The 22,400-nt window shown below is 40.3% G+C and overlaps 1 protein-coding gene across 1 annotated transcript in view; it reads left to right on the forward strand.

Annotated features, from left to right (window-relative positions):
• The first annotated feature begins 9,955 nt into the window (after positions 1–9,955).
• Positions 9,956–22,400, forward strand: part of LOC118935861 (uncharacterized) — a 102,502-nt gene continuing 90,057 nt past the window's right edge. The window contains exons 1-2 of the mRNA XM_057498257.1: positions 9,956–10,391; positions 14,159–14,274. Coding sequence (XP_057354240.1) covers positions 10,232–10,391; positions 14,159–14,274 — 276 coding nt within the window. The 5' untranslated portion in view covers positions 9,956–10,231. The remainder of the gene's footprint in view (positions 10,392–14,158; positions 14,275–22,400) is intronic.

The raw sequence follows: 22,400 nt of genomic DNA on the forward strand, positions 1-22,400 counted from the left end.
TCTAAGGTCTTCCCGGCTCAAACACATTATTTTATAAGTATCTATCTAAAGGACAAAGAGATTTTAAGAGAATAATAATTTTGATTTAACGATCATAAACTTTAGCTACACATTTTGCCTCATATGAATAGGTAGAATTGCACTTACAATTCAGAATTTGGGGAATTTTCAGAAATATCTGATAGCTTTCTTTGTGTTGATCCCATCTCATATTCAAAGTGTTCTGCAACTCTGAGTTCTGAATTCAGACAATTCTTCCAAATGTAGAAAGCATCCTTCAGTTCAGAGCCCTCGGTTGCTAGTTGTCATTCCCAAATCACTTCCTTGCACCACACTAAGAGTTGGCATAGATTACATTAATAGAGAACACAAAGAGACATGGTGGTACTCTCCTTTTTAAATTTACATGAAAATAACTTTGCAGTGTATATGTTTATTGGAGAAGGGGCAAGCTTTTTGACAAAGTATCTACCCTTTAGTGAAAAGAGGTAACCATTGTGGAGGAGTAGGAAAAAAATGCTTTTGGAATATTTAGTTGTAAAATAGTAATTAATTGTATTTTAAAATATATTTAATTATAAAATAAATTCAAATACATTTGCATCTTCAGTTTACTATTTATTCTATATTAAAAATTATGAGTGAATGAGTCAAAAATAAATAACAATTCTTTAAAATAAGTGAGGTGTTTTTAGCAAGATGTTTTCATTGTTATCTTAAAATGAAGAACTAAATATACTCTTTCACAGAAGTTTTGCTTTTCCAGTATGGTCTTTATTGAACATGTTTTTGCTATGTTTGGACTGCTAGCCAGGCTTTCCCTATGATTCATAACTCACTCAGGGCTGTGATTCCTGTGCTCCCAAATTCATAGGAAAAATGTTTCTTTTGTGGGAGTATATAAAATAGTATGGAAGTAGTTTCTGTAGTATAAGGAAAATATTGTACCATTTACATACTAAAAAGATGCTACCTACTTTATCTCCCTGTTCTATGAAGGAAAATATTTTCAATTAAGAAAAGTTTGCACTCTTTGTCCTGGTAGTAATTTCTTAGCTAAATTACAAGTGTCCTTTGAGATACCCTGCTTTATATTACCTCTTAAGAAAATAAATAACTCAAAATAATGTCTCTTTAATTTTTCAGTGGGAATGGTGATGAACTGAGCATTGGAATTCTGGATATATTTGGCTTTGAAAATTTCAAAAAGAATTCCTTTGAGCAGCTGTGCATTAACATTGCAAATGAACAGATTCAGTATTATTTCAATCAACATGTGTTCACATGGGAACAGGTAAGTTAAGATACTGTAAAGATGAGTGCATGTCCCAGTTATACACAGACTTGTACTAATGAAGCAGGACCTAAGTCATAGATGTAAAGCTGTAAACATTTAAGAAAGTCAAAGAAAAGATTTTCTTTCTCCTTGCCCATGGTAAACACAAAAACTTGTATTAATTTAGGGCATCTTGATATATAATGTTGAATGTACTCCGTCAAAAATCGATGCACCCTTCTCCAAAACTTAGCAAGTGTGAGCTCTTGGAAAGAAAGAAGTTTCCTTTGGTAATTTAAATAAGCTGATGTATCCAACTGTTTCCCTTTCTGTAGACTGCATAGCTGAAATTCTTTTTGAAATTTAAATGTCCACCTAAAATGCATTAAACTTCAGAATCCCAGTAGCTCGGCAATGGAACACAAGATAATGGGTTTGATGCAAATGCCATGAAATGGTAATTTGTCAGGATATATGTGTAATTTATGATTCAGTTTCAAAAATCAGACTTAACTTGAGTTGCATTTGGCAAAACTGGAGTATTAATATTATTAAATTACTTTATCAAGTCTAAAAGGAATAGTCATTTCTATGTTGGTATATCATCTGTCTCCTTTAAATAATATTAAATCTCTTTTTATTTAGTAATTAGAACTGAAGTTTTTATTTAAATTTGAAATAAATTGGAAGTACATGAACCTCTTTTGATTCAAAATATTTAGGCTTATTGAGAATTTACTTTGAAACTGCATTTTGAAAATAGTGGTCGCAGAAGAAAACATTTAGATCTTGACATTTCTAAAGCCAAAAAAAAAGAAATAAGTTAGGAGTTTTTATCTGTCTTTGTGCAGCTCTCATCTACCCCATGATCTTGTTCTATCAAATATTCATTCTTTGTCTTTCTGACCCTCTCCATTAGTGCCATCTCTTAGGCTAGATACATGATGAAATCTTTACAAATCTTTAAAGACAAAAAAACTCCCAACCGGCTTGTCTGTGTAGCCATGGCCCTCTCTCTTCCCTTCACAACCAACCTCCTTGAAAGCATATTCAATATTCATTGCACTGTATTGATTATTTCCCCAACTGGGTACCTTGAGTTCATAGTATCTGGCTCTGACTCCCTAACTCTGCTGAAATGGCCCTTCCTAATTTCATCAGTCATTAGTATCAGGACCATTTTCACTTCCACATTATTAGCCTTTCTGTAATTTTCAACTTTGTTGATAAGATTCCTGTTTCTGGAAAACTTCTCTTTTGGCATCCCAAACAGTTTGTTTCTCTTCCTCTTTGATGGGTTCCTTTTTTACTCCTTCTACATCATCACTTACCCAACCCTGGCTGTACACTATAATCATTTGTGATTGTGTATCTTCGTCGAATACCAATGTCAAGACCCTGTCCTACACCAATTAAATCAGATCTTTTGGAATGACCCAGGGAACAATAAGTTTTTAAAGGTTCCTGATCTATTCCAATGTGCAGCCAAGGTTGAGAATGATTGCTCTAATTTCTAGTTCCTCAAAGAGTTCTATCCTTGACCCTTTTCTTATGTTCCCTAGGAAAGATCACCCATTTCCATTATTTCAACCACCCTTACATGCTAGTGAAGCCCACCTTCCCACCTCCAATGCTCTCTCTCAACTCTTGGTCTCCATTTAGGACAGCTTCCAGAACTTTATCTGGAATTGAACTCATCATCTTTCCCTCTACTTATGTTCTTTTTCAGTGAATGATATTTCTATCCATCTGCTTCCTCAAGCCAAAATTCTTAATGTTACATGTCATTTCTCATCATTGAAATCCAAAAAATCAATGAGATTTGTTCATATTCTTCCCTCTTCTATGTTCAGGTAAAAATAATTGACAGTACAATATCTGGTTTACATCTTTGCCTTTCTCACTAGACTGCAAATTCCTTGAGGTCAGAGATTGTGCTTTTAATTCATTTATCATCTTCAGAGCCTAACACTTAGCAAGTACTCAATAAATATTATTAAATTACAGTTGACACTTTAATAATGCAGGGATTGGGGATACTGGCCCCTGTGCCATCAAAAATCTGAGTGTAACTTCTGACTTCCCAAAAACTTAAATACTAAAAACCTACTGTTGACTGGAAACTTTACCAATAACATAAACAGTTGATTAACACATATTATGTATGCTGTATGTATTCTTACAATAAAGCAAGCTAGAGAAAAATGAAATGTTTTTTCAAATTGTCATGAGTCTCCAAAACCATTTTCTATTATATCTGTTGAAAAAAATCCACATGCAAATGGACCTGCATAGTTCAAACTTGGGTTGTTAAAGGGTCAACTGTAATGTCATTGTGCTTTAATGCCTCATAATGTTCACAGAATCCATTCTAACCAGAGACTGAAAACAAGTAAATTTTTTTGTTTTGCACTCTTGGATAGGGATCTATTAGGATTACATTCTACACAGGACCAGCTACAGCTTCATGTATTTCCTATTTAAATTAATTAACAACTTGAGTTGGTAGATGTCCATTCTTCTCCTTTTTGGGTTGAGGTGAGAACCTGGTTTTATTGGAACTAGACTTTAAACCAATTACATAGCTTACAATAATTATTTGTCTTTCACTTTTCATAGAATGATACAGTTTACAATTCACCTTGATTGAGACCTTAAATTTCATAATCCTAGTGCTCTTACTCCTTTTGTCTTTGGACTTGTTACAGATGCAACTATTCTATAGGGCTTTTTTTAAAGGTATAATTGATATGCAATCTTAAAGGTTTCACATGAGTAACATTGTGGTTATTACATTCACCCATACAGTCCATATTACATTCACCCCAACTCCAACCCATTGCAGTCACTATTGATCAGCATAGTAAGATGCTATAGAGTCACTACTTGTCTTCTCTGTGCTATACTGGCTTCCCCGTGGACCCACCCCCCCACATTATGTGTGCTAATCATAATACCCCTTAATCCCCTTCTACCTCCCCACACACTCACCCCACTCCCTTCCCTTTGGTTAACTGCTAGTCCCTTCTTGGAGTCTGTGAGTCTGCTGCTGTTTTGTTCCTTCAGTTTTGCTTTGTTGTTATCCAGTAAGGGGTTAACAAATGAGGGAAATCATTTGGTACTTGTCTTTCTCTGCCTGGCTTATTTCACTGAGCATAATACTCTCCAGCTCTGATGCCAGGGTTCTTGTTCATGAAGCCGAAGAATGAGCTTCACAAACACTCAAGGTAAGAGAGCAAGGTACAGGCTTTTATTTAGAAATAAAGTGAGAGGACAGAGCTCCCAGCTCATGCCAGGAGGGGACAAGAGAGTCCGTCGTTGGCTCATTGTCTAGGGGTTTTATGCATGAGGATTTTCAGGAATGAGGGTAAAGGGTTAGGGGTGCAGACTTGTTGAGTGGTCCCAGAATGCTCATTCTTGTTGAGAAACAGAGGAGATTTTCAGCTCTAGATTCTTTCTCAAGATAGCAGTTTCCCTCTGGGAGCATGTCAGTTAAGACTGCCTACCCTGCCCCCAAGGTGGGCTGGGATGTTGCCTGTTTGCTGAAGTTAAGAATCTTACTTCTTAACTTCTTGGGCTGTTTATAGTTGGGCTTGCTTACTAAATTAGTCTTTTTCCTAGGTTGCAGATTACGTGGTCAGGATCAGAGAAGGAAATATAGCACATAGGTATAGTTAAAATAAGCTGGGCCTTTTAGCAGGCTAAGGTAAATTTTACAGTAAAGTCACGGGTTATGCTGAGACACTTCTCTTTATCTGCAGAACACTCAAACATTCCCAGCTAAATTGCTGCTGGCCTTTTGAATTTTAACTGATCTCACTGAAGATGTCTATATTCCTAGTCTGGTATCTTTACCCTAGAGAATTACTGTGACTCTGACTTTGCGTAATGCTTATCACAGAGTTTCAATAGGGACTTCTTTGCACATTGCTACATTGTTCTGACTGTAATTATCTTGCTCTGCTTTTTTCTCTGGAGGCGCTCACCCTGCTCTGCCTAATCCCATGGTCCCTGTCTCAGCTCCATCCATGTTGTTGCAAATGGTAGAATTTGTTGTCTTCTTATGGCCAAGTAATATTCCACTGTGTGTATGTCCCAAATCTTCTCTACCCATTCATCTAATGGTGGACACTTCAGTTGCTTCGATGTCTTGGCTATTGTAAATGGTGCTACAGGAAACATAGGGATGAATATGTCTTTGAATCTATCATCTGTTTTCTTTGGGTAAATTCCTAGGAGTGGAATTCCTGGGTCAAATGGTATTTCTGTTTTTAGTTTTTTGAGAAACCTCCACATTGCTTTCCACAGTGGTTGAACTAATTTGCATTCCTATCAGCAGTGTGTGCAGGCTCCACTTTCTCTGCATCTTCCCAGCATTTGTTGTTGTTTGTCTTTTAGATGTTGGCCATCCTAACTGGTGTGAAGTGATATCCCATTGTGGTTTTAATTTGCATTTCCCTGATAATAAGCAACAGAGCATCTTTTCATGTGCCTGTTGGCCATCTGAATTTCTTCTTTGGAGAACTGTCTGTTCAGATCATCTGCCCATTTTTTAATTGGGTTATTTGCTTTTTGGGTGTTGAGGCGTATGAGTGTTTTATATATTTTGGATGTTATCCCCTTATTGGCTATGTCATTTATGAATATATTCTCCCATACTGTAGGATGCATTTTTGTTCTGCTGATGGTGTCCTTTGCTGTACAGAAGCTTTTTAGTTTGATGTAGTCCCACTGTTCATTTCTGCTTTTGTTACCCTTGCCTGAGGAGATGATTCAGGAAAAAATTGCTCATGTTTATATTCAAGAGATTTTTTTGCCTGTGTTTTCTTCTAAGAATTTTATGGTTTGATGATTATATTCAGGTCCTTTATCCATTTTGAGTTTACTTTTGTGTATGGAATTAGACAGTAATCCCATTTCATTCTCTCTCTTACATGTAGCTGTCCAATTTTGCCAACACCAGTTGTTGAAAAGGCTGTCATTCCTCCTTGTATGTCCATAGCTCCTTTATCATGTATTAATTGGTCATATATGTTTCAGTTTATATCAGGACTCTCTATTCTGTGCCATTGATCTATGGATCTGTTCTTGTGCCAGTACCAAATTGTCTTGATTACAGTGGCTTTGTAATAGAGTTTGAAGTCAGGGAGCATAATCCCCACTGATTTATTCTTCCTTTTTTAGGATTGCTTTGACTCTTCAGGGTCTTTTGTGGTTCCATATGAACTTTAGAACTATTTGTTCCAGTTCTTTGAAGAATGCTATAGGTATTTTGATAGGGATTGCATTGGATCTGTAGGTTCCTTTAGGCAGAATGGCCATTTTTACAACATTTATTCTTCCTATCCATGAGCACAGGATGTATTTCCATTTATTGGTGTCTTCTTTAATTTCTCTCATGAGTGTCTTGTAGTTTTCAGGGTATAGGTCTTTCACTTTCTTGGTTAGGTTTATTCCTAAGTGTTTTATTCTTTTTTATGCAATTGTAAATGCAATTGTTTTCCTGATTTCTCTTTCTTCTAGTTCATTGTTAGTATATAGGAATGCAACAGATTTTTGTGTATTCATTTTGTATCCTGCAACTTTGCTGAATTCAATTATTCTAGTAATTTTTGGGTGGATTCTTTAGGGTTTTTAATGTACAATAACATGTCATCTGCAAACAGTGACAGTTTAACTTCTTCCTTACCAGTCTGGATGCCTTTTATTTCTTTGTGTTGTCTGATTGCCATGGCTAGGACCTCTAGTACTATGTTGAATAAATACGGGGAGAGTGGGCATCCTTGTCTTGTTCCCAATCTTAGAAGAAAAGCTTTCAACTTTTTACTGTTAGGTATGATGTTGGCTATGGGATTGTCATATATAGCCTTTATTATGTTGAGATACTTGCCCTCTATACCCATCTGGTTGGGAGTTTTTATCATGAATTGATATTGAATTTTGTTGAATGCTTTTTTAGCATCTATGGAGATGGTCATGGGTTTATTGTCCTTTTTTGTTGATGTGATGGATAATGTCGATGGATTTTCTAATATTGTACCATCCTTGTGTCCCTGGAATAAATCCTTCTTGATTATTATGGATGACCTTTTTGATGTATTTTTTAATTTGGCTTGCTAATATTTTGTTCAGTATTTCTGTATGTATGTTCATCAGGTATTGGTCTGTAATTTTCTTTTTTGTGGTGTTTTTGCCTGCTTTTGGTATTAGAGTGATGTTAGCTGCATAGAATGAGTTTGGATGTATTCCCTCCTCTTGTACTTTTTCAAAAACTTCAAAGAGGATGGGTATTTGGCCTTCACTAAATGCTTGATAAAATTTGGCAGTGAAGCCATCAGTCCAGGGGTTTTGCTCTTAGGTAGTTTTTTGATTAGCAGTTCAGTGTCATTGATGGTAATTTGTCTATTCAGATTTTCTGTTTGTTCCTGGGCTATAAGGCTCTTTTTAAAATATCTTTGAGAGGCTTTTAACAACTCAAAATTGCTCCCAACAAGTTCAAAATTCAACTAGAATTAGGATTATACACAGGGCTTTGAGGAATTGCAGCCATCCTTCTAAGTGCCTTCCTAAAGTAACTACCCAAGAATCCCTTCTTTTTAATCTTATGGACCAGGCACTGCAGGTGAGTGATCAGGTCAATGAATGTTGATCCAGTGGATTTTCATTATTCAGTGATTCTCTTCATTTGAACCCTGGGTCCACATCTGAATTTTTTTCTTTCATCCTGTTACTTCCCTGTGGAAGCAAAAATTGTAGCTGAGAAAGGCTAACTGTATCTGTATGTATTAGCTATTACAGATAAAGAGAACACATTTCTATAAATGACAAACAGTTATTAATCATCAATGAAGGTCATAATCACACTTTCTTTGCTCAAATATAATCATAGGTTTGACCTGAGAGCTCTTTTGAGTAATAAAGCCATTATTGTTTATCAGTTAGACCTATAGTATTCTCAGTTTCATGAATATACAAATGACCCAGGCAATCCAAACAAGAAGCTGCCTTGGGCAGCACATTCACAGGTAAAACAACTTCTGGTCCTGTGTAAGCCAGCAAGCGTTATCTTTATTGACTGATCTACAACAGTGGGATGTAAATAAAGCTTTCTGCTGTAGCCCAAGTTCAGTTTACATGTAATACACAGTGGAAACACTCCAACAGAGTTGGTTAGGAAGCTATTTTAAATCTTATTTTCCCATTATTTTCCACTGAAAGAATAATCATTAGAGTATAATAGAACAGTTTTAGTGAAAGAACTCATGACAGTGACATAATCCATAATTTGCTGAGTGGATAGTTTAAAATAATATATAGCTCTTTAAATAGATTTTTCATAATATTTGAAGCTTCCAACCCATTGTACATATACTGCCTTTGAAAAAAGATAAAGGGACAATTTGTATATGAAAACAATAGTCTGAAAATTATATGGTAATCTAGGTCCCCATCCCTGCAAATAAATGATGAGTATAGTTGTAATCTTTTAATTAAAAGTTGAGACTCAATCAAACTTTCTCAATGAATTGCAACTGAAACGTGTATGATTTTCTCTCAATTTTATTAATTGCACAAATAGAGCACTCATATTTCGGCCTTCTATTATATTTATAGGACATTATGTTTATGCACACTATTTCCTCCCATATTTTTAAAAAGACTTTAAGTTAGCAGCTCAAAGGGAGACAACAAGTTACAGCATTTCCAGTAAGTCAGTCCTCTGTACTGACTCTTCATGGTAATTATGTAGCTTAGATTTTGGTTTTGTTTGTTTTCTGGTTTTCTTCCATGTCAAAAAGAGCTCAGCAGCAATGAGAGTGTGATACAAAGCCTGAAGCTCTCTTCGAGTTAGAGCCATACTGCTGGTTTTTGTGTGTGCTGCACTTTGGTATAATCATTGTGGTATAGAACATACAAAAAATATTGAGTCCTGTTCCCTAGTTTACTTTTCAAATCTAGGGGAGTGAACACCAACCATTGATTAATCACCCGTGGGCATGAGTTTAAGTCGGAACAAATGCTGTTGTTGCTCAGGCCCACGAGGCCCCCAGAACATGCATGTGATACTACAAAGCATTTTAATCCTGTGAGAGTCACTCTGTATCCTTATATGCCTGTTTATATCCGGATAAGCTTTCTTATCCATTAGTGCAGCATGTCTTTGTATCCATTAACTGAACTAAAGTTCATGTTTAAAGTGAGCAAATAATATTTGTTTTTGTACAAAAATAAATTGTTACTTATATCATTTATATATGCACCTCTGGGTTTAGAGTTAAAAGTCAGAAGTCATTTTATAAGCAGGAAACCATTTACAGCACATAATGGAAACAATAACTGCGATTATGGCTCTGGATTCTCTTGAGAAAGTGATGCGTACGACTTTCATCACCAGCTGTTCATACAGTAAAGTTTAAAGCTGGCTGACATCGACAGCAAACACCAACATGTATGGAGCTAAATGTGTTTTTGTGTAATCCAGGATAATTATTAGAGACATTCCATAGTCTTTATTCTATCTGTCATGTGAAAATATCTTTTTATAGTAGCCCCTAAATCGTGATACGAAGTTCATAAGTATGTGAGTATTCATGCTAGCTTACAAGAAAATAATCCTGTTACATTTTTCTTGAAATCAAAGCTATACGACATTTTTTAAACAGAAAGGGACATTTTTTTTGGCATTTTGGATTCATAATTTTATAATGTGGAAGAGAAATGGGACCAGATGTTGGCTTTTAAATATGTTATTCTGCACTGTTGTTTATTTATTCAATATGATAAATGACGGTTGGGCATTAAGCCAATAATTGAAGCTCTTGACTCGATGAATGAGAAAATGAGCAAACCTTTTAGAAGACATAATTTTCTCTCTGCTCAATCCTATAATTGTGACATTTGTGAATGTAGGGTTTAGAAAAGGAAACAGTTCTGTAGATATTGCAATGGTGAATTATGTCTTTGTGTTACATACATAAAGTATGGCCATTATTACATTTCAGGTTCACCTATGAAATCGCTCCAGTATTTGTGCTTTTGGAATATGTCATGCTAAAGAAAATGAGAGAAATCATTGGCTGGCCAGGTGACTCTGGCGATGGGATATTTTCTCCTGGTATTTGATATTTCAACTTTTCTTTGTGTTTTTTTCTTCTGATATGCAATGCCTCATTATGAAAACAGGAATGATTAAATATCTAGTCTGTATTTCTGCTTAGATTAAATAGGCTGTATGTTGATTTAAAAAATGAGTGTGACAAAGTCCATGTGACCATTGGCCACACCTCCAAGCCAACTTTCTCAGGCTTGAACATTAGTTATTTGTGTCCAAAAGAGCATAAAGAGAGATGGTATTTACCTAGTACCTCTACTATGATCCTACACAGAAGCTGTGTGGATCATGTGGAACAAAGGCATGAAGACTCCTAGTAAGGGAATTCACTCTCTGATACTCTTCCCAGAACTACTGCAAGGATGAGGATAGCCTCATTTAATAAAGCATTTTCTGTTTTGGGGTGCATAGTGAGGCAAAGCTACTTAATAGAGCCAATATGCCCTATCCCTTTCAAGTAACAAGTAGAAGCTGATTTACACTAATTTCAAGGAGGGCACAGTGCCTCAGGAGACAATTTCTTAAAACTAAAAGGGATGGTGAAGATATCTTAAGAGATCACTCATTCCTTCTCTTTATCATGCCATTCAACCTCTTCCATCTGCCTTTTACCATCAGCCACCAATTCTAAGCTCCATTGTTTTACCTTTTCCAGCCAAGAGACTCATCCTGAAACGAAAAGTCCTGCCCTTGGTTCTGGATCTGTGTGAAGCTTGGTTTGATGCAGAGCAGAAGGAGAAGTTAGGAAGCAGTGGGCAGAGTCACTGAGCCATGGAAAAGACGCCTGCTGTGCAGACCTGCACCCAGTCAGTGGCTGGAGGGGCAGGGGGCTGCAGAAGTGGTGGGCGCTCCCCTGGGGCTCAGTACTCTGAGACTGATTCGTCGGGGGAGGCCAGAGCCATCCCTGCCATGTGTCAGGCTGGCAAAAGCCACGTTGAGATCTCTCTTCATCAAATTTACAAAGACAAGCAGATGATGAGGAAGAAAAAAAGTAAAGAACAGGAGGAAAAAAGAAATTATAATGAGCAATAGTGGCCTCAAGACCAGGTCTTTAAATTAAGCAGCTTGACCTACAAGCTCAGATATGCTCTTTTATGTCGCGTTTTTAAAGATAGAGTGGAATTTTTCAATTGTTGAAGGAAGATGCATTAGTTAAATGGAAGGGAAAATTAGCTTTTTTAGAAGTCATTGAAGACCAGCTGTGGTGAAGTTTAATCTAGCCTTTATTTTGTAGGAAACTTAGAACTTAGTTTCCTTTGGAAACCATGCTCTGTTGAGGGAACTTTGTCATCATTGTCTAGAACTGATGCTCCTCAGGTGCTTTTCATGAGGAATTAGGTAGGGCTCAGAGATCAACAGCATTTCCACCTTTATTCTCTTATGAAATCAGTCATGTGATTGAGCTGCCCCGAGGGAACCAGGAGCATCCTGGGCTCTCTTTTAAAGAGTGGGCAGAGAAGAGCTCTTCTTAAGTTTGAACAGTTTGTACTTAAGTTTGATCATGGGGCTCCTTCCTTAGATCCTAAAGACCTGTATTCTGTGCCCACTCCGCCCCCAGGATGGAAGCCATCGATGTCATGCTGCAATGTAATGTAGGCATTGCAAAGTGGGGAGGTGACAGAAGGAAAGACCGCTGGCAACCATTTCTGCTCTGCTTTCTACAAGACATTACAAAGGAGAGACAGATTACAGCATTCTTACTTGCCAATGGATGCCTTGCTAGGTAGTGTCCAGCCTCATTTCTGAAGAAAACAGTCTTATTTTGTAAGGGTTTGCGATAAGGGAGACCACACATCTTATGTACCTGAGATCTGAAAGTCCCATTGCCGGGGATTAAATATGAAGAGTTAGGTCTGTGATTTGAATATATAGCTCAGCTCAGTTTGCCTTAACTTTGCCATCTACAGCCTCCAAAGGCTTCATGCTTTGTGGAGACCCTTTGGGACTTCCAGAAGAAATCTGTCATTGTGATGCTGTCTACACACAGAGAGCTGGAGCACTCCTCACTGCTCAGCAAGTCATGGGGGGCTTGTGTTTGCATCTTTTTTCTGGAAGATTCAAAGTAAGAGCATGCAGGGTTCATGCATCTCTCCTTCTACCTGGGTTGTTCAGGGAAGTCTGCTCTGTCCGGAGGCCCAGAAGCCTCTCAGGGCTACTGAACCTTTAGATGGAAAATGACTGAACTGCAGAACGAGTTAGTGGGAAAGCAGAGCTGGAAGCCTCTTGGATCATTATGCTGTGCAATGGACTTTCTTTATGTACATCTTCCCTTTTCCTTCTGCCCTCCTTTCTCCACAGCTTCTCTGAGAGGATACCTAGGGAAGTGCTTCTCAACTGGGGACAATTTTGCCCCCTGGGGCATGTTTGGCAACATCTGGAGAAATTGACAATTTCTGGTTGTCACAACTTGGGTGAAGGGACATTGTGCTATTGGCACCAGGTGGGTGGAGGCCAGGGGTGCTGCTAAACACCATACAGTACACAGGACAGCCCCCACTGCAAGGAATTACACAGCCCAATATATCATCATGTGTCAGTGTTGAGAAACCATGAGCTGGAGAAGTTCCCTTAAAAGCTAGTCCCTTGCCTAACAGCACCCTATACACTGGGCCCAGGCATGACTTGGATTCTGTTTGCCCTCTGTCTCTGGGGTCCAGAAGAGGTAGGAATTGCCCCCATTCTAACTGGTGATGGAGCCAAGATTTGGGTGATGCCTGCTCTGTGCCAGGCTTCCTGCTTGCATCAGAGCCCAGCTCTCACAAGGTAAAGGTCATGGCCTTGTGTGGGCCATTCAGCTTGGTACGGAGGCCCTTTCTGAGTTCCCACCTAAAGGGAAGGGAACTCAAAGCACCCACATGATGGCATGGCCTGGCTGTGTCCCCCTTTGGGTGAAAGGAGGAGATAATACCTTCATTCTGCCTTATGGTCTCACAACTTCCATGCCCGCATGTTCATTTGCATGCACAAAAATCTTTTTCCTATATAATAAAACCCGTAAACTTTCCAACAATCTTGGGGAAAAGCTCACTTTTTATTTGCTTATCAAATGAGACCATTTTATATGGATACAAATCTTATGGTGTGACATCCTTGACAATTTTAGGATAACACAAGGAAAGCAATTCAGTATGGTCTTAAAATTCCCTTAGTTGTCTGTTTTCCTATAATTATAAAATAAGATTTGGTTAAATATCACAATTTTATTTCAATGTCTTTGCAAGGGAAGACCTGTTTGGGGGTATCAACAAACATGATTATGAAGAGATGAGCATAAATGTTTATCCTCATTCTTTAAGAATTGTTGATTAACAGTCCACATCATTAAGAGCAACCGATTTGCCTCAGTCCAAGTGCACATCATTGTGTGAGCTGAAATGAACAGAAATAAGTGTTTTCCATCAGGATGTAAGCAGGATTTTCATGGGCCTGAGGTTGAATGGCCACACTTGCAATCTGGAAGGAAAGGCAGCTATTTCGCAGTTCTTACAAGCATGTTCAAAGGGTTCACAGGAAGAGCAGAGTCAAATGCAGCTCCCCTTAGTGACAGAGAAGGGGTGCAGAGGGAGAGCGTCTGTCCTGTGGCTGGCCCGGTGCTCCTTCTTTGGACTGTCTGAGCCAGCACCTGAATCTGAGGATTCAGTTCAAAGGATAACCAATGAGACAGTCTCCTGCATCCAAGGAGGACTGTAGATCAGTGGAAATGAGGGTTGTTGCATGTGAATCGGTGTTCACGGTGACCAGGAAAGGTAACTGAATTGCTGTGCTTTTAGGTGGTGCCATATCTAACATGTATGCCATGCTGATTGCACGCTTTAAGATGTTCCCAGAAGTCAAGGAGAAAGGAATGGCTGCGGTTCCCAGGCTCATTGCCTTCACATCTGAGCATGTATGTATTTCTGTTCTTTCCAAGTTTAAGATTATATTCCATAAAACCTGAGTTGAAGGAATCATTTTTGGAGATGCTTTATCCACAGAAGGTCTCTTTCCAGAAGGTACTACTTGGGGAGAATTAGTGGCAAGAATGTCTGAGTAATACAAGGGGGTGAACTCCTTACTCTTTGAAATTCAGGAAAACCCTCAGAGAGAAAGCAGAATGGTTTTACTTCTAGTTCATGCATTTCATTTTTCTATAATAATGTTGCATGTTGGGGGAAGACAAGGAGGACAGGGCAGTGTACCTGTGAGCTTCTTTGGACAATTGGTGCTATTTAAATATGCTGATCAGATATCCTCTCCTCATCTTATCTTGAACCACTGAATGTTAACATTTGGTGGACTTAACCAGAGACTTCATCCTATAGAGAAATGCTCTAGTGGTCTATCATATCTGACCTCTGGGCCGGATCTGTCCCAGCAAAGCACGGGCTCCTGCTTTCTGCCAGGCTGCTCTGAAGGCAGGATGCCAACAACTTGGGTCTTCTTCGTGGAACATCATGGCACAGTACTTCATATCCCTGTCGTGACCTTCAAAAAGCTAATGCCATTCTCTTCACTACCACCAAGGCACTGAAAAAACTGGTTCACCCTGTTCACATAAATTGAGCTGAACAGCTTTAGCCTGCTAGGCCACCAGCTTGTGTCATGTGCTTGCATGAAGCAGCACACAAACTCAAAGCCATACTACAGCCATTTGAGAGACATCTTGGTTCCAAACTCTCTCGTCACACAAGCCCTGCCACAAACCAAAGACTTCTTGACAGGCGTTAGTAAGCATTGCCCACCATGTGATTCCTAAGAGTGTTCCACCATGGACTCTGCCTCAAAGTAGCCTGGAGTTTGGGAAGCAGTTGCCTCAAAAAGATAAAGAAGCCCTGGGGTGGTGGGGGAAATAGGATATGGGGAGGCAAGAGAGGGGTCTGTAGGGAAAGTAGGGGCTCCTGTAAAGCAGGGAGTCATAGTGGACCTCTGATCTACCATGGAACTTTTTTTGTTTTAGGCCGTGTGTCTGTGCGTGTGTGTGTGTATGTATATGTATGTGAGTGAGTTCATAATGAGAAAACACAGGGCTAGAACAGATCAGAAACCTTTGAATACAATTCACAACCATAGCAGTAGCCATGGAATCAAAAGGAACTAACGATTTATGTTTACAGATTATATTTAGCATCTTGTTTTTATTGTCCTGGTTTAGCACTTTATTTATTTATTTTGTTAATGCCCTTCTTCAACTTCTAGGGGTCAAATTTAGTAGAGAAGCCCACAGCCTGAATTTACCTAGTGTTTCACTTTCCTATGGCTGCTGGAACGAATTACCACAAAGTTAATGGCTTAAAACAACATGAATTCATTATCTTATAGTTCTGGAGGCCGGTAATCCAGGTGGGTCCGGCAAGGCTGCACTCCTTCCGGAGCTGCTCTAGGGGAGAATCTGTTTCCTTGTCTTTTCAAGCTTCTGGAGGCCACCTGCCTTCTTTGGTTCATGGCCACTTCTTCCATCTTCAAATCTCTCTCTCTCTGACCTCTGCTTCTGCCACATCTCCTTCTCTGGCTCTCTCTCTCCCATCTCCTGCTTTCCCTTATAAGGACCCTTGTGATTGCACTGGGTTCACCCAGATAACCCAGGATAATCTACCATTTCAAGACCCTGAATTTCACCAAATCTGGTCAACCAGCAAGCTGCCCTGTGCTCCCTGGCTCCTGCATGAATATCTTGGGCTCAAGCTTCACGTAAATTAATTTAACCTTGTCCAGAAAGCCCAGGTCAGGTGGTCTGAGAATAATTTTACCATGCCTTCTTTTCTTGATATTGCAGTCTTTTTTGCCATGTAAGGTAACATATTCTCAGATTTCAGGATTTAGGATCATCTTTGAGAGGAGAAGGCATTATTCAGCCTATTAAGCCTAGTACCCCACCATGAGATAACTTTCATTTCTCAACTTATCCAAGGGTAGAGAAACATGATATAATTTTTGTCCAATTATTATTTCCCTGAAGTGGATTTTTGCATAGTTAAATGTTACTATATTCTCAGTCTCAAATAGCCCAAATGATCTCATATTGGGCATCTTTTTCTTTTGGCTTCCATGTTGTTTGCACAACCTGAAATTAGGTTGGTCAAACAGCAAGCTGCCCTGTGCTCTCTGGTTTCTGCCTGTATTTCTTAGGTTCACACTTCAGATAAATTGATTTAACCTTGCCCAGAAAGCCCAGGTTATGTGGTCTGAGAATGATTTTGCTGTACTTTTATTGATATTGCAAACTTGGAGTCTACTTCTTCATTTCAAAGGGAAAGAAAGGTGATTTGGCTACACAACAACCATTTGATTCTCCCTGCTCCTTCTTGTATCTTTGTATCTCTATCCATGTACATAATTGTGAAAGAACATTTGAATTATGAACCTTTCTTAAAATACCAATTAGTTGTAACTACAGGCTTATTTTTGATAGATGAACTATTTTTCTAATGTATAATGCCTATATTTGATAACCATTTGACCATTGCCAACACACTTCCAATATCCAAAACTCATTTGATTTTCAGATTCTCATGACAATTGTGTAAGACATGCAGAACAGAGATGGCAATCAGCATTGTAAAAACAAAGAGGCTGCAGTTAGCTAGAAAGGTAGCACCAGGATTAAAGGGGTTTCCTAATTCCCAGATCAGTGTGGTCCCTGCCCTGGACTACCAATGCAGAAACCAGATTAAAAGGTTCAGTGACAAAATTTTGTACAGCATAGTTCATAAATTAATCAAACACTTTATCCCTTCTTGAATCAAATTTCCACCAAGGGCTTTTTTCTTAATGTGAAGGGGATGCTAAATTGTTACTCCCTCCCTCCACCAAAAATACCCTTCTCATTATCTCAAACGGCTGGGCTATAGGGGTCTTTCAGAGCTCAGTTAAAGGCATTTCCGTGTCTCCTTGAGTACTTGATCCAGACCATTCTGGAGATAGGAGCCCTTAAAAGTGAGCCCTGCCCTTGCAACGCTAGGTTAAGAAGTAACTTGACCCCCGTATTTAGTTACTTCTGGGCTCTAGACCTCAGGGCCATTCCATTCCGTGCATCACTAAGTGTAGCCTCTTGCAGCTTCAGGCCGGGCCATATATTCCCTCAGTCTTTTCAGATTTTACAATCACTTTGCCCATCAGTCCCAGAAATATATCTCCACAGGCTGAAGAAAAAGCATTACCAAGTCATGTCTCTTACGCCTTTTCTCCTGGCCAAACAATGGTCTTCTTTGCGTGTAGGTTTCTTTCCTGACTGACCTGCAGGGAGGAAGGGCAGTGGAGGGGCTCCTGGCAGGACCCAGTGGGGAGAGGGGAGCCCAACGGCTGTGGCAGAAGCTGCTTCAGGTATTTCTCTCTTGATGAGCTTTGAGAGTTTCCAAGACCCAAGACTTCTGAAAATCTGATGAAAGCCTTACGAAACACCTTAGTGCCTGGCACATGAGAAACTCGGCATAAATACTGGTAACATAAAAATAAACTTGTTGTATAGAAGAAGAAGCCCTCGCCCAAGATGGGGGAGGCTTTGCCCAAGGTTTCGTGGCCACCCAGTGGCACGTCAGACCAGGAACATTATTAACCAACACGCTTGTTTCTTGACAATCCCTGGGCTGCTTTCCCACTGCGGGGCAGGTGCCCTGAGCACCAGTCTCTAGCAGGCTGCTCCAAAGTCACCCACAGCATGTTTCCTCTGATCCGTTTTCCCCGTGTTGGTTATCTCCTGCGATATCATTTCTTCATCTTTTGAACCAGGTAAAGTTACGGTCTTTTCTTCTATTGTGAGCACTAAGTTTATAACTTGACATGCTTAGAGCCACAGAGATGGAAATGGCATTGAGAAACTTTGTGGTCTTCCATCACCCACCAGAAACTTCACACATTCGGGAAGGGAAGGGTCATCTTTTGTTCTCTAAATGGCCTTTCACACACTCTCTGTTGCACCCCACAGAGCTATTCATCTCTTTTATGGCCACCAATACAAACTAAAACTTTCCCTAGCTGATAAGGACATTCATTTTTTATACTTGTTCAAAGCAAACTGTTGACTTGAAGTTTTGGATAGGACTAAATTAAACAAATAGTATTGCTGTGAAGAACATTAGAAGTAAATCAATTGCTGAGTTGAAACAGGAGATAGCATTTAAGCTGAGTGAAGAGTTCCAAGATTGTTTTCCTCCAAAATACAGAATCACAAAATTTCAGAATTGGGAGGAATAGTCAAGATAGCCTGGTTCAGTAGTCATCCTTTGCTGGAATCTTGTCACCTTTACCAAGTCTTCAGTATTAGAAAAACTTGGCAAAAATTAATCTGATGAGTTTTTAGGTCCTTTTTTGAAAGTAGGTTTGGAGGGAAGCTACAGTCACAGCTTAGTAATTCACATCTCTAGCTCTGAGTCCTTTGAAAGCCCAAACCATGAGCTTAATTCCAAATTCCAAAATCACAAAAGACCCTGGGATCTGTTAGGCAAATCACCATAACTCACTGCACTCTTCACACCGCAGGCCCGCTTCAAGCCAGGTCCCCTGGAACTGGTCACCAGTGTTCTGCTGAGGCCCCGCATGGCCTCAGCCCGCTTCTGTGCAGAGGCGATTCTCATAGTTCTTGAGAAAGATGGTTTTCACATCACACTATTTGAAATGTTTCCAAACCAAAAATATATGCCCTTTCTGTTTAAAAAAAAATTAAAGACTAACAGTACCCAGGCATCTCAGAAAAAGAGAGCTCCCATGTAATGCTTCCCGTTACACAGAAACTTAGCAGGACAGAGCCTCCAGGACGTGCGGTGCGAGCTCAGTTCAGTTTGCTCTTTGCCCCCCCATTCCACCTCTGCATTCCTGCCACCATTGCATTTCAGGGCTTTCATCAGCCCTTGTGTTATTTTCTCTGTCCAATCCCATCATCACCTACTCTCAGGAAACCACCTGAGAGCCATGTCAGTGATGAGTAAAAGCTAAGTGTTGCCTCTCCTGGGGATATTTCCATTCAATAGGAGACAAGGAATGAGGCGCTGAGAGACAAGTGCGGTCAGAGGGCAGTGAGAAGCTTTCTGTCTTTCCGTTGAGGACGGCTGTGTGCCCGGCACTGCCTCAGGCACTAGGGGGCAGCAGTGAGCAGAACAAACCCTGTACCCAAGGGAAGGGAAGGGCAGGAGATCTGGAGGGGACAGTCACCCTCCCAAGTGCGCCTGAGATCACATGGAATAATCGTGTGTCTGAGCACATGCTCAGTGCTGATGTTCACGTTTGTCACCAAGTTATCAGCTTTGGGTCTCTTTTTATGTCAACAATCCTGGTACGCACTTTCCTTTCTTTTAACACTCACCTAGGGCACAAGCTCACAGTGAGTGACTTTAAACCATAGAATTGCATGTGAATAATCAGGTAGCAGCTTCCCAGAAATGCCTCGTGTGCAGGACGATATCGCCTTCGAATCACATGGCGTCTCTAAGAAGACTGTTGGCTGATCACCTCCTCCAAATCACAGAAGTCAATGAGGTGTTGTCACAGAGTACAGGCTTCTCAGTAGAGCAGATGCTTTAGAAAGTGGGAAGCTCTTTTGGCCATTTGATGGGTAGAAGCAAGACCAAGGACTACCAGTCTCCCTAAGGCAGATGCAGCTGTCATTTCCCTCAAACCTCAGGATGCAGAGGGGGCAAGCCAAAGCGTGTGTGTGGGGTGGAGGAAGGACAGAGAGTCCAGCCATCGCTGAGGGAGGCGGGGGCCCAAGGCACTGGGAAGGGCCAAAGCAGGCAGATTGCAGCTCCTTCATAGGTTGGGCTTGAAGACCTTCTTGCTAGGAATCCTTGATGTGTAATGACCCCCATTCATCTCTGTCCAGTGTTCTTTCATACACATACATACTTCATCCACTTTGCCCACAAAGGAGAGTATTGGTATAAAAGGATCAAGTTAAGGACAATTGATAGACCTTAAAGCCAGAAGACAGGGCTTTGATAGAATGTTAGAAGAGTTAAGAGCTGCTATTTCCAAGTCGTGCCCTTTCTCTTTCTTTAGTTGAAGTCTTTTTGTCGCTTCTTTTTTCCCCCTGCAAGCAGCTGGTCAGGTTAGAAGGGCCTACAACTGCTTCCCACTTAGTAAGGACCCCATCTTAGGCCTTGTGGGGTGGGTGCCAAGATTTCTGGACTTGCTTTTACAATTGGCCTTAGATCGGAGGTGTTGGTATCCATTAAGCCCCAGCTGTCTGGCCCCAATCACCAAAGTTACATCTCAACCTTGGGATTTGTGGCCAGAGATTTATGGCAACAAATAGTGGGCATTTCCCTGGACTTGGTCTCTGAGCTTATGGTTCAGATTCAACAAATACTTGTTAACTGTATACTACAACAAAATCTTTGCCCTCATGCAGCCTATGTTCTAGAAGGGGACACGCAGTAAACAGATAAATATTTACTCTCATGTCGCATGGTGACAAGAGAGCAGAATGGTAGTGGGCTGTTGTATAAGAAGGCCATAAAGGGTCTCTGTGGAGGTGATATAGAGCAGAGACCTACACTGAATGAGGAAGGGAGCCATCTAAGTACTGGAGGGAAGGATTTTCCAAGAAATGCGCCAGTAAGTACAAAGGCCCAGAGGCAAAGACAGACTAAACAAGCTCTCGAAGACCAGAAGGTCCAGTCCCACCAGGCAGAGAGAGAGCAAGAGGAGGGGACGTAGGAGGCAAGGTGGGAGGCAGCTGGGGACTGAGCACTGTCGTCATAATCTTCATGTCCCCTGCACCTAGCAGAGGCTCTTCCTGAAGCCCTGTGGTCCACTGGGCAGTGGAATCTGAGTCTTAGTTAAATATCTGAAGGTTACTAGTAATGGCTTGAAAGAATCACTGCAGCTTTTCAAGCTGCTTATCTGCATTGTAACAGAGGAAGAGAAACCAGCAAGTCGGGAGAGTGACGTGGTTTATCCCAGAGCTTTCCACCATTCCCCTTTCTCTCCTGCCTTCCTTAAAGATGGGTAAGATGTATTATTCCCAGTAAAGAAGGAAGGAGCTGGCACCACCCTCCTGTCACAGGGCCGGATGGAGTGGCGGAGCTCAAGCCTCCACCCCAGCCTATGGGCTCTCACTCTCCCCATTCTCATCCCACTCACACCCAGAAAGCCTGCTTATTTTTTACCTATATAACTTAAAATCCCATCCTTATTTGCACATATTTTAAATGTCAGCTGAAATCATGTAGCCTGTTTCTAGAGTACTTATGATTTTTTAAGGTAAATGGATCTTTCTTGAATTTTTCATTTAGTATAAATAAAAATCACATTGGTTTTAATATCTATTACCCCTAAATATAGATATGATTTAGTCCTAAATAAGCACTTGATTCTCTCAGACATCTATTGTTATTCTTCCAAAATCAGGGCTGGGAGGTCAGGGGTGTTGGTTAACTCATTCCTCAGCCATTCTATTGATGAACACTGATCTCTGCTAGTCTTGATTATTTGGAGATGCACATGAATCCTTGCAGCTTCCAATTTTTGATCATTGTTTTACCGTCTGAAACTTCCAGAGCAGTGTACCCCTCTGCTCTTGCCTTGGCACAGCCCTTCAGATATAAAGGCCACCCATGCCACATGCCCCCAGTGCCCTCTGCTCACAGCCAGGTGTCCTCTGAGCTCTCTCTGGACACCGGGATTCCAGGCTCCTTAGCTTCCTGGATGTGCTCTGCTTTGACTCACCAGTAAGTGGCTCCATTAAGTGTGCTGCCAGGAATTAAAAATGACTGTCTATGTGTTGTCTCACCAGCCCAGAGAGGCAGGCCATCTCAGCTGTCTTCCCCGTTCCTCCTCATTAGGGAGTGGCTTTTTTGTCTCTCAAGTTCCCTCCTCTCCGTGGTCCCTTCCTGCTGTGGGTAACATTTAGTTCTTTCCCTCCTTCCTTTCCTGAAAGTATAAATTGCCTCTGTCTTTGGTACCTAATTTTCTTTTTCATGCCTCATATCACCTTTGTTACCCATCTTGAAGCTTCCCATTTGGGCATGTGTTTTTCTGTAAGTGTGGCAATTGCTACAGTGATCAATTATCCTAGGTAATTGCTCCTCATTTGAGAATCCC

This window comes from Manis pentadactyla, chromosome 3, assembly GCF_030020395.1.
Source record: "Manis pentadactyla isolate mManPen7 chromosome 3, mManPen7.hap1, whole genome shotgun sequence".
In the NCBI taxonomy this organism is placed as follows: domain Eukaryota; kingdom Metazoa; phylum Chordata; class Mammalia; order Pholidota; family Manidae; genus Manis; species Manis pentadactyla.